The 13092-nt window shown below is 45.9% G+C and overlaps 1 protein-coding gene across 1 annotated transcript in view; it reads right to left on the bottom strand.

Annotated features, from left to right (window-relative positions):
- Window positions 1-13092, bottom strand: part of KIAA0586 (KIAA0586 ortholog) — a 137433-nt gene that overhangs the window by 42843 nt on the left and 81498 nt on the right. The window contains 1 exon segment of the mRNA XM_030558475.1: window positions 12548-12635. Coding sequence (XP_030414335.1) covers window positions 12548-12635 — 88 coding nt within the window.

Genomic DNA, 13092 nt, shown 5'->3' with positions numbered 1-13092 from the left:
CAAGAAATGAAGCAGGGCTGTTGTGAGAACTATCTAATCCTAATGAAATATGGTAAATGAAGGGTCAACCAAACGGGCATGGAAATGTGCTACCTGAAGTTACTGTAAATGAAAAAACTACCTTACTAGGGAAAAAATAAAAGAGATACATGCACAGCCCTATGATGTTTGAAAATACATCCCAGAAAATACATGCCCAGAAGTACGGGAAAGGGGTAGTGGGGGGTTGCTGCCAGTATCAATGATTTATTTGTCCCAGCTCCCACAACAATGGCTTGCAGAATGCCAGGAATCATCCATAACTTTCACCCCAATATTTTAAGAAAAAGATTTTTCAATATCATTGCACTGTAGTTTATGATGTGAGATACAAAAGCTCCTTCTCCCACCCCTTTTAAAGACACTTCCAGTTTGTCTTGTAGATATTAAAATTATTTCTGGGGTTCTTGAGGCAGCAGTATGAACACTAAGTGTTGTGCTAACACCACATCAGTGATGGCTGAGAGGGCACTGGCCCGGAGAGCACCTATACTGTTTTAAAGCACTTTTACATGTTTTAAGAATATAACCCTGAGCTGACTGTTCTTCATGCTTGTTTTTTCAGAAGGGACAATTTTTGGAAAGTTTGGTCAATTTCTGGCTGATTTTGAACTATCAAAACATGTGCAGGTAGGGGAATGCAGGGCTGCATGTTCTTCTATTGCTCGTATTTTTTCAGATGCTTCCTTTGCATCTGAATAAGTGTTTTTTTGATGATGTTTTTTAATTCAACACTGGATAACTTGGAATTCATTTTTTAAAATACTCAGAGTTCCTAAAACATCAAAATTATTATACAAGGTGTCACACAAGGGTGATTTGCCCACCTGGAAGTGTCTGAAAATAGTGGGACTTCCTCGGATGGAAACCCAAATGACCTCACATACTCCTTGCAGTCACTGGCAGTGCCGGCTGCTTAATCTCCTGTGGGAGGGGAATGACGGTAGGAGCATCTTTCCCAAGCTGGGGCCCTGAGGAGGGACCTACAAGGCCTTACCTGCCCACCGCAGTCATTGCTGCTCATCCTTTTTCTCCCACTTCCTGTCAGCAGAATACATATCAGTGTGTATTTCAGTTATTCCACATTCAAATAAATATGTGAGGAGCACAAGTTATTCTCATGCCTGAAAAGTAAGCCAAGCAACTGAATGAAATAAAACAATGTTAACACCATGCTATGACTGACATTTTAAATGTACAAAAGACAGGAAATTCAAAGTCATTGTTCCCAAAGCAACTGTAACTCAACCACATAGTAAAAGATGGTTACTCACCTTTGTAACTGTTGTTCTTCGAGATGTGTTGCTCATATCCATTCCAATTAGGTGTGCGCGCGCTGCGTGCACGTTCGTCGGAAGATTTTTACCCTAGCAACACTTGGTGGTCGGCTGGGTCGCCTCTTGGAGTGGCGCCATTACGGCGCCGGATATATACCCCTGCCAACCCAACGGCCCCTCAGTTCCTTCTTGCCGGCTACTCCGACAGAGGGGAAGGAGGGCAGGTTTGGAATGGATATGAGCAACACATCTCGAAGAACAATAGTTACAAAGGTGAGTAACCATCTTTTCTTCTTCGAGTGCTTGCTCATATCGATTCCAATTAGGTGATTCCCAAGCCTTACCTTGGCGGTGGGGTCAGAGTGAGAAGTTGCAGAATACAGAACTGCTGAGCCAAAGGCTGCATCATCTCTGGACTGTTGAACCAATGCGTAATGTGAGGCAAAGGTGTGAATCGATGACCAGGTAGCTGCCCGACATATTTCCTGGATGGGAACATGGGCCAGGAAGGCGGCAGATGAAACTTGAGCCCGAGTAAAATGGGCAGTGAGGTGGCTAGCAAGAACGTGAGCCAAATCATAGCATGTATGGATGCAAGATGTTACCCAAGATGAAATTCGTTGGGATGAGACCAGTAGGCCTTTCATCCGGTCTGCCACAGCTACAAAGAGCTGAGGTGACCTTCGGAAGGGTTTTGTTCTCTCGATATAAAAGACAAGAGCCCTGCGAACGTCTAGCGTGTGCAGCTGTTGTTCCCGACACAATGGGTGCGGCTTCGGGAAAAAGACTGGAAGGAAGATGTCTTGATTGACATGAAAGGAGGACACCACCTTAGGGAGGAAGGAGGGGTTTGGTCGCAGCTATACCTTGTCCTTACGGAACACCATATACGGGAGGTCCGCTGTCAGGGCCTGAAGCTCAGATACTCATCTTGCTGAAGTAAAAGCAACGAGGAAGACTGTCTTCCAGGAAAGGTACAGCAGCGAGCAGGTGGCTAGTGGTTCAAAAGGAGCACCCATAAGCTTGGCTAGCACCAGGTTGAGGTCCCAGGTAGGGGTCGGGCGTCTAACTTGTGGGTACAAACGTTCCAGTCCCTTGAGGAACTTTGAAACTATGGGGTGAGATAAGACTGATCGGCCATTTTCCCCTTGGTGGAAGGAGGAGATGGCTGCCAGATGCACCTTTATGGAAGAGACCGGTAGGCCTTGTTCTTTCAGGGACCAGAGGTAGTCCAGGACAGTAGGAAATGACACCTGCGTGGGGACTGAGTTATGCTGAGCACACCAGCACGAGAAACGCTTCCACTTGGCCAGATGTGTCATCCTAGTGGAAGGCTTCCTACTGCCCAAGAGCACCTGTTGGACCAAGGCACAGCAAGACAACTCAGACTGGCTCAACCACGCAGCAACCATGCTGTGAGGTGAAGAGACTGCAAGTCCGGATGGTGAAGTCTGCCGAAGTCCTGTGTTATGAGATCCGGCCAGAGTGGCAGGGGGATCGGGTCTTCCACTGAGAGGTTGAACAACATGGTGTACCTGTGCTGCCTCGGCCACACTGGAGCAATCAGGATCAGGCGGACGCTGTCCCTGCGAAGCTTGAGTAGGACTCTGTGGACCAGCAGGAAAGGTGGAAAGGCATAGAGTAGGTGCTTCTTCCACGGGATGAGGAAAGCGTCCCTGGAAGGAGCAGAACACCTGGCATTTCCTGTTCTCTCAGGAGGCGAAGAGGTCTATGTGGGGAAACCCCCACTTCCGGAAAACAGAATGGATGACATCCTGACGGATCGACCAATCGTGAGACAGGAAGGATCTGCTGAGGTGATCCGCCAGAGTGTTCTGGACTCCTGGGAAAAAGGACACTACCAAATCGAACGAGTGGGCTATGCAAAAAAGTCCCAGAGGTGGAAGGCTTCTTGACAAAGGAGGGAGGAGCGTGCTCCGCCCTGCTTGTTTATGCAAAACATGGCCGTTGTGTTGTCCGTAAATACTGGCACACAACGGCCTTGGAGATGTTCTCAAAACACCTGGCATGCTAGACACACCGTCCTCAGTTCCCGCACATTGATGTGTAAGGCTAACTCTTGAGTTGACCAGAGGCCTTGAGTGTGTAGGCCCTCGAGGTGAGCACCCCAACCCAGAGATGACCCGTCCGTGGTTAGTGCCATTGAGGGTTGAGACAGGTGGAACGGCATCCCTGCACAGACTAGAGTGGGGTCTAGCCACCAGGTTAGGGAGCCCAGAACCTTCTGGGGAATAGTGAGCATCGAGTCCAGGCTGTCCCTGCGTGGCCGGTATACTGACGCAAGCCAGGTTTGAAAGGGACGGAGATGTAGCCTGGCGTGTTTGGTCACGAAGGTGCAGGAGGCCATGTGGCCTACTAGACTGAGGCAGTTGCGCACCGACGTTGTCGGAAAGGTTTGAAGACCTCGAATAATTGTAGCCATTGCTTGAAAACATGACTGTGGGAGGCAGGCTCTGGCCAGATTGGAGTCCAGAACCACTGCGATGAAGTCTATTCTCTGCGAGGGTGTCAGAGTAGACTTCTCTGTGTTGATCAGCAGGCCTAGGCTCCTGAAGAGGTCTTGGACGATGCACAGGTGGTGTGACACTTGTAACTGGGAGGTCCCTCGAATGAGCCAATCATCAAGATACGGGTAGACGTGTACCTGACGAGGCTGGAGGGAGGCGGCGACTACAGCCATGCATTTCGTGAACACTCGCGGGGCCGCAGAAAGGCCAAACGGAAGTACGGTGAACTGAAAGTGTTGATGGTTGACCACAAAACGGAGGTACCGTCTGTGTAGTGGGTAAATTGCAATGTGGAAACATGCGTCCTTCATATCCAGGGCGGCATACCAGTCTCCCGGATCCAGGGACGAAATAATGGTCCCCAGGGTTACCATGCGGAACTTCAACTTTATCATGAATTTGTTGAGTTCTCGCAGGTCTAGAATCGGTCGTAGACCTCCCTTTGCCTTGGGGATTAGGAAGTAGCAGGAATAAAACCCTTTGCCCCTCATGTCTTTTGGCACCTCTTCTGTGGCTCCCATGGCTAGGAGCGACTGTACCTCTTGTAAGAGGAATTGCTCGTGAGAGGGGTCCATGAAGAGGGTGGGAAGGTGGGGTTGAAATAAACTGGAGGTGGTATCCCAATTCCACCATGCGCAGGACCCAGTGATCGGAAGTTAGCTGGGACCAGGCAGGGAGGAAATGAGAGAGGCGGTTGACAAATGGAAGAAAAGCATCCGGGAAAGTAACTGATGGGCCATCCTCGGGCGCCCCATCAAAAGTTCTGCTTGGGTCCCGCTGGTGGTTTGCGGGGGCGCTGATTTTGACGCTGTCGGGAGCCAGACTGCCTCTGATGATTCCTTCTACCACGCCTTCTGTTAAAGTCCTGACATGGCCTAGGCGGGGCGTACGGGCAGTGTGGCTTGGGCCGGAAGGTCCTGTGTTGGTTCACTGGTGTGTGCATTCCCAGCGAGCACATTATGACGCGAATGTCCTTCAGACTTTGCAATCTGGGGTCAGTATTGTCTGAGAAAAGGCCCTGGCCTTCGAAGGGCAAGTCCTGAATAGTTTGTTGTAATTCAGGAGGAAGACCTGAGACCTGGAGCCAGGAGATACGTCTCATCATCGCTCCTGATGCCAGAGTTCTGGCTGCAGAGTCTGCTGCACCCAGAGAGGCTTGAAGGAAGGTTCTTGCCACCTTTTTACCCTCCTCAAGTAGGGCCATAAATTCTTGACGGGACTACTGGGGAAGAAGCTCCGTAAACATTCCCAAGGACGCCCACGTGTTAAAGTTATACCTGCTTAGGAGGGCTTGTTGGTTTGCCACTCTAAGTTGAAGGCCCCCGGCAGAATATATTTTGCGGCCTAAGAGGTCCATGCACCTAGCCTCCTTTGACTTAGGAGCAGGGGCTTGCTGGCCATGATGTTCCCTCTCGTTTACCGATTGCACTACTAGAGAGCAAGGAGGTGGGTGAGTGTAGAGATATTCATACCCCTTAGAGAGGACCGTGTATTTTCTCTCTACTCCCCTGGCTGTGGGGGGAATCGAGGCTGGGGATTGCCAAATGGTGTCCCCATTTGCTTGTATGGTGCAGATAAATGGGAGAGCCACTCTAGTGGGTGCGTCGGCCGAAAGGATGCCCACTACAGGGTCCTCTATCTCAGGGACCTCCTGCACCTGTAAGTTCATATTTTGAGCCACTCGTCTCAAGAGGTCTTGATGGGCCCTTAGATCAATTGGCACAGGGCCTGAGGAGGATGTTCCCGCCACCGCCTCGTCTGGAGAGGAGGAAGAGGAGAGGCCAGGGACTATAGGGTCCTGTGGGGGCTCCTGTTCTTGAGGAGCATCATTTGCGTCAGGTGGGACCTGGGCATCTGCAGGTGGTAGCAGAGCCTCATCCGTGCCCAGGGGGAGAGGGGTGCGGCTTACTGTCGCCTCTGGCACCCGGTGTTCTGATCGGCCCGATTGTGGAACCACTGAAGGAGCACCTTGTGCTTGGTGGTATGCCCACAGTGTCCAGAAGGACCAGTGATGGGATCCTTGCTCGTGGCTCTGGCTCTCTGGAAATATATGGCTGGGGACATCCGAGTCGCGCTCCTGTGGATAGGAAGCGCTACCAGCCTGTGATAACACCGATGTGTGTCTCGACGGCCACGGCAGTGCTGATAGACCCTGAGAGGGAGCCCCGGTTCTGGTTGTTCTTTCCTGGGGCGGTACCGGAGAGTGGTACTGGGAGCTATAATGGTACCACGAGAGAGACCGGGACCTACGACTGTAGCGGTGCCAGGAGATCGACAGGGATCTCGAGTCCCTTCGCCTGGAACGGCAGCGAGATGCACAGTGCCGGGAATGGTGCCGGGAGTCGGATCGGTACCGTGACGATCTGGCAGGCGAACGGGAGGCCGAGCGGTGCCACGAGTGTGACCAGTACCGCGATGGAGAGCAGTGCTGGGACTGCGAGCGACGGCGGGACCGAGATCATCGGCGGGACCGAGATTTTGAATGATGCCTCTCGGCGGCTCCCACAGAGGGCGGCCTCAGCAAGACAGGTTTGACAATAGATTGGATGACCCACACCGGCGGTGCCGGGAGTTGAGGCATCGCGGTCTCCATCATCGCGATCAACTCCCGTGCCATGGAGAAGGTCTCCAGCATGGATGGGAGAGCAAGCTCGACCACAGTATGAGCCCGGGGGCTTTCGGGCACCAGACTCAACAGCCCTTGCGGGACTGGAATCGACGGTGCCGCACTCAGTGGTGCCACACTCCGCGATGCCGCGGCAGATGACAGTGCCAGGCGATCCATTGTCAACGGGCACTCCTTCTGTGGTGCAGGTGGCGCCGAAGCCACCGGAGCGCTGTGTTGTTTCCTGGGCTGCGGGGACAGGGAGCAGTGCCGAGCAGACGTCGGTGCCGGTGAGGGTCGGTGCCGTGGACTGTTTGTGGTACCGGAGCAGTCCGGAGCCGAAGGAGCGTTCCTCACAGATGCAGTCTGTTGAGCGCTCGGTACTGACGTTGTAGGACTAAGTGCTGCCTCCATGAAAAGCTGTTTCAGTCGAAAGACCACTCTTTCTTCGTCCTCAGTTTAAACGACTTAACAGATGTGGCACTTTTCAGGAAGGTGGGATTCCCCTAGGCACTTGAGGCAGGAGTCGTGGGGATCCCCTATTGGCATCGGCTTCTGGCACGCGGAGCACGGTTTGAATCCCGGTGCCCTGGGCATGAGCCCGGCACTGGGGTGGAGGAAAGGGGCTAATCCCCGATCCCCCCTTCAAACTATATACACTAACTATATGTACACAACAACTAACACTAACTACAACTGTAAAAACTCGAACTATAAACAAAATTAACAGTAAAAAACGAGTGAGCTAAGGATGTGGAGATCAGCAAAGCCGCATTCCACAGTTCCAACGACCGTCACGGGCGGTAAGAAGGAACTGAGGAGCTGTTGGGTTGGCAGGGCTATATATCCCTATATATATATATATATATACCGTTGGCCATAACGGTGCCACTCCAGGGGGCAACCCAGCCGACCCACCGAGTGTTGCTAGGGTAAAAATCTTCTGATGAACGTGCACGCGGCGCGCGCACACCTAATTGGAATCAATATGAGCAAGCACTCGGAAGAACTTTTATGCTTTTACACCACCTAGTGTTAAACAAATGACTACCTGTAGGCAAAGGGGCAGAGTTTTATTATAGCTGCTTTGGAAATCAGCTTTGTGTTTCCTGACTTATGTACATTTAAAATCTCTACCATAATATTTGATCTGTGAAGGAGATCACAAGTTGGAGAAATATTAGCTGTATATTGTTGATCAGCATCCTGATATCACCGCGATGGGCGCAGTATAAGAACTTAAATAGAACAGAGCAGGAATAACAAGAAAAATGATGTGAAGTTCTACTGGAAATAAATTTGGCTACAAACTGCCTTAATTACAGCTGGTCAATTTCATGACTTCAACTTCCAGTGTTGTGTCTCAGCAAATAGTCACCAAAGAACAAGAAACTGAAAATGTGGTGTGGGCTATTGAACTATTCTGATAGCCCATGTTGTCAGGCAGAAATAAAAGTTTTCTTAGTCTTCCTTCCACAGTGTGAATGAACAACCCTGTCCTGCTTCATTGGACTATTTTTCAGGGTGACTATACAAATCCTTAGTGAAAGTCTCCAGTGAAATCCAGCCCAAAAAAGAACGAGAAGGACATTAAAGAAAATCTAAACTTTCAGATAAATGTTGTACAGAGTTTGACCAAAGCAGTTCCATATCCAAGGAAAATTAAAAAAGGAATAATTCTAGCCTTTATCCTAATCTCCCTTCCTACTAATTTATGTTAGGGATTTGCCAGATACCACAGTAGTTCTTGGAAAAACTAACTCAGAGGAATTTCTGGCTAATGAAGAGAGATGACAGTAAAGTAACAAAACTAAGTTACATTCATCACAGACAATACAGAAATACTTCTTGTGAAATATGATGAAATTCAAGCATGGGGAAAGAAAGATCCCATACTCATTGTGGAACAGGGGGTATGTAAGCAATTCATAGACTGACTTGAGGGCCACTTGTACTCCCATTCACCACTTCACAGACCACTTATTCCCATTTACACTGCACAACATCCATGTGGAAATCACAGCAATTACATACTTTCACAATACATCTCTACCCCAAGAGAACGTGATCCTCAGGAGCCACAAAATCTCACCGTGTTATAGATGAGACCGTGTTATATCGGGGTAGTGAGAGGAACCGCTCCCCGCCCCAGCTCACCTCCGCTCTGTCTCCACCTCATTACTTGCTGTGGCCCTCCCCGGGGCCCCCCTGCCCCAGCTCCCCTCCGTTCCATCTCCTCCCACAAACGCACCACAGCTCTGCTTCTCACCCCTCACTCCCAGGCTTACCACGCCACTCAGCTGTTTGGCGCAGCAAGCCTGGGAGGGACGAGAAGCGGAGGTGAATGGCATGCTCATGGGAGGAGGCGGCGGAGCGGAGGTGAGCTGGGGCGGGGAGCGGTTCCTCTGTGCCCCTTCCTTACCTGCTGCAGCCCCTCTGCCTCAGCTCACCTCCACTCCGCCTCCTCCCATGAGCTGCGGTGTGCTCGTGGGAGGAGGTGGAGTGGAGGTGAGCCGAGGCGGGGGGAGAGGGAGGCCCAGGGATGGCCGTAGTAAGTAACAGGCAGATGCAGAGGAACCGCTTGTGGTAACACAAATTCGGATATAACAAGGTAAGCACCCCGTCCTCCTGAGCACTACTTTACTAGTGCGTTATATAGGACCGCATTATATCAGGGTAGAGGTGCATTATTTTTCCATGTACTTCTAGCTATGAATACAATTTACTAGCTGGAAATAGGGAGGAGGAGGAGTTACGAACCATGCAAAAAGTCCTCCGCTGACCACCAAAATATGGTTTGTGGGCCACATTTTGAGAACTGCTATAGAAAATATTTAAAATGCAGATGCATCTAACTCTTCTTCTTCAGCTGTAAGTGATAAAGATTAAAAGAATTACATCCAAGCATGACACCTGTTCCCGGATTTAACTCAATCTAAGAATTCAGGGTTCTGTTAAAGGAAGTCTTAAAAATTCGAGCATTTTGGAAGCAATTGTTGTGGCTTGTGAAAATACATATTAATATAATACATTTATGGAAACATCTGTAGAGAATGATAGAAAGATTAACGGATATATATAAAGCGTGTGTATTTTTTCAACCACTGTCTCCATAATGTCTAGAGAATATACATATTTCAAATTAAATGATACATTCAAGCTTTATTTTCAGCTATAACTTCCAGGAGGCATTATTCTTTCAGACTTGACTTTGCAGCTTTGTAATAGCCCTACTAAACTTCAACTTTCATTAGAAGAAACCTATCAATTTTTAGACAGTTTCTTTAGCTAAAGAAAACACATGTTCCATGTGGACTGCAAAAGGTTCTTAAACAACAAAAGAAAGCTATATTAGAAATACATTTATTATAAAAATCCAAAGAAGAATCAAATCTCTCGTGTCTATCTATTAAATAAAACAAAAAGCGTTTCATTAACAAATTAAAGTCCAAACTGTTTTCTTTCTTCTCCCTAGCCAATCTCAGTTGCTTCAGGGATATGATTTTCCTGAGTTCTGCTAAAAACTCACCCACTCTTCCTAGAAGGTATACAAAAATAACTGCAACTGCAATGTTCCTACATGTTTATGCAAACATTCATTGTTCCTCCTAATTCTGGCAAAAGCAGTCATTTACCATTGACATTTAATAAGCAGGATGTGTTCACCTATAAGTAACAGCTGTGCTTGGTTTTTAAATGCTGTATTTATTTAAACCCATACATGTTTATAGCTTTCCAAGTCTTCATTTCCCCTTTCCAAAGATTTGTGCCAATTTGGATCCTTTGTACTTAACTTCTCCATTGAATATGATGGTTCAGTACCATAAAGCTGATCTCGACAAAGCTTCGGCTTTAAGGTGACAAACAGTTTAAGTTTGTAACCCCTTTTGATTTTTATTGGATTATTAAATATGCATACACAGAATAATATTTAAATTGTACTGGTGAATAACTACTGGGTAACTTTTTTTCTTCCTAAAGAAAACCGACTTCTGCCATCTTGTGGTCAAACGTACAGATAGGAACACAGATGTACTTGGTGCAGGAGCATGCCCTTTGTTCTGTCCCAACTACATTTAAAAAAAAAAAATGCACAGAGCAAAATATTTTATTTTGAATTTTAAAAGAAAAAATTAGGACTTTAAAAACTATATTTCCCGTTTCCAGCCTTCATCAACTTCCTGGGGGAAAGCAAGGGCTGAGGATGCTACTTTGCTAATATTTGGAGCAGAAGCAGAAACACAAAAAAAACACTGTGACAGCGTATGTGTGTTAACAGAAGTTGTCCCTTCCTTCTGCTCCCTCTCCTAAGGGCTCCATTTGAAGAGACTCCTACCACTGCTAAAGGAGCAATAGGCCTGTTGTCTGATTTGGGGACATGAGAGCAAGACGACCAGGCGGCTCTGGTTGCAGGGAGGGCCTTAGAGGAGAAAGGATGCCAGACAACTCCCCTCCTCCCTTTTTATGTGCTCATCCATAACTGATTGCAAAATTCATACTCTGAGACTCTCACATTGAGACTTTCCATTTGGTCTCTGGTCCAAAAAAAAAAAAAAAAAAAAACACAACTACAACAAAAAACACCTTTTAAGTGTCAGCAAAATCCTTAAGACATTTTGAGTTTTGTGAAAATCTGGGAAAAATACATTAGCTATACCGTCCTTCTCTAGATTCCAAATGGGTTTTAGTCTTTTAGTTTTCCTGCATTTTTTAAATGGAAAAAGCTGAAAAAGTCCCTAGTTAGCTGACTTAAATTAGAATGTGTGCTTAAACCCACAACGCACACTTTGCTAAATGTACACTTAGGACAGAGCACATTTCTCAAAAGCACAAACACACAGATTTAATGAGCTTTCCTATCATGTATGCACAGTAGCAATGTTTTACATCATTCATAACTAATTTTTTTAGTCCACTGTTATGGATTTAACCCCCGAGTCCTATGAGTATGAGGAAGTTAATTGTAGGTACAGGGCTCTTCAAAGAGGATGATTTACAGAGGCAGTTTCAAACTTCTGTAAATAAATTATTGAGGCAAATATCTTAGTAAGTTGCATAACTTGATGACACATTTGTAAATATTAAATGCAAAAGGTATTTGTTAATGTAGTGTTGAGATTTCAGTTAAAATTTTAAAAATAATGAATGCAGAAATTAAGGTACCTACAGCAACGTTAACTTCGGACATATTGTACATGAGAGTATCTTTCAATTACTATTCTTACCATTATTATTATTATAAATTGCTACATGTCTTAATTAACATTGCTACAGCAATGTTAAATTTAAAAAAAACCCAACATGGATGCCAAATTTAACTGTGAACCTTTAAGACTTGCATGTACAAAAGTTTTTGCATTTAATTTTTGGTTTTGCCTTATTTTTATTGTCTAATGCAGTTGTAAAACATTTAATTTAATTATTTGTCTCAGTAAAAATATAGCAATAATCTGCCCATATCATGTTAGCTAAATATCAAGTTGACTCATAGTATATCTGAAATACACTCTACATAATGCTTTTATCAATCATACTCAAAATGATCTCTTACATAGCACATTTATCCATAGATAATATAGCACTTTATATCGAGTAAGAACCATTCTATATTAGCTGGCACCCTATCTCAGAACAGGCATAAGTGGTACTATTCTGTTCTCTTCATCTTCCCCTGACCTTAACTTTGCTTCATCCTCTCTTGAGCAACAGCATATGCTCTGCTGCTATAAGAGCAACACTTTTGGTGGCAACTGGGACTAACATAGTTCAGTAAACTAAAACTATTTGCATATTGTAAAGCTATTGGCTAAGAAACATTGAGGTAAGAAATAAATATTTGATCCAAAGAGTTCTGATTGTTTATCTATAGAACTAAGTGATTCCAAGAATACCTTGCTCATCCAAACTGGATCAGTACTGTGTACGCAGAGACCTATATATGTATATAGACACCTGGATACTGTTTGGACTCAGTTGTGATAAAAATAGGTATCAAACATAGAAATTTACACTAAATGTGTATGAAGAGCAAAACAGAGTGGTAGGTTTCAATGCATGTACTTTAATATCAGAATAGATGCTTAAAGACATAGATTTACCTTGCTGCTGTGTTACTTCAGATTTATTTCTCACATGAATGACTCGGGATCGTACTGGTTCAACTTGCACAACCTTTTGGCTCTGCTTCTGTGTATCAGTTATTAAAACCATGTTATAATTCTGATTTTTGTTAAAAATACAATAAAAACAAATGCAGTTTTAAGAACCATTTACTTAGCACTTAGAATTGTGAAAAGATTCATAACTTCTTGGTCTCCATTTACATTTTAAAATAATTCAACTTTAATTTGCCTTTTGTAACCATTTATTTTCTTTGACAACAAACAGCATGGCAAGCTGTTCTCTGATGCGATTCCCATGTAGCCAGTAGACATGAGCAGGCACCATTTACAGCTGAAGACATGGAGGCCCTCAATTTTTAATCAAAGGATGTGACAGAAACAACTTGTCAGGGGTTCCTTTGTCTCATTCCTCTGCAACCAAGAACTTTCTCTTTCTCCTGTTTACAAGAATTGAAGGGTCTTGGAGAAAAAAAAATTCACTCTATACAGGGTTTTCAATTTAGAAGAAGCAGCTGAAGAAG

This window comes from Gopherus evgoodei, chromosome 4 (genome assembly GCF_007399415.2).
Source record: "Gopherus evgoodei ecotype Sinaloan lineage chromosome 4, rGopEvg1_v1.p, whole genome shotgun sequence".
Taxonomy (NCBI): domain Eukaryota; kingdom Metazoa; phylum Chordata; order Testudines; family Testudinidae; genus Gopherus; species Gopherus evgoodei.
This window is presented reverse-complemented; position numbering and strand designations above follow the sequence as displayed.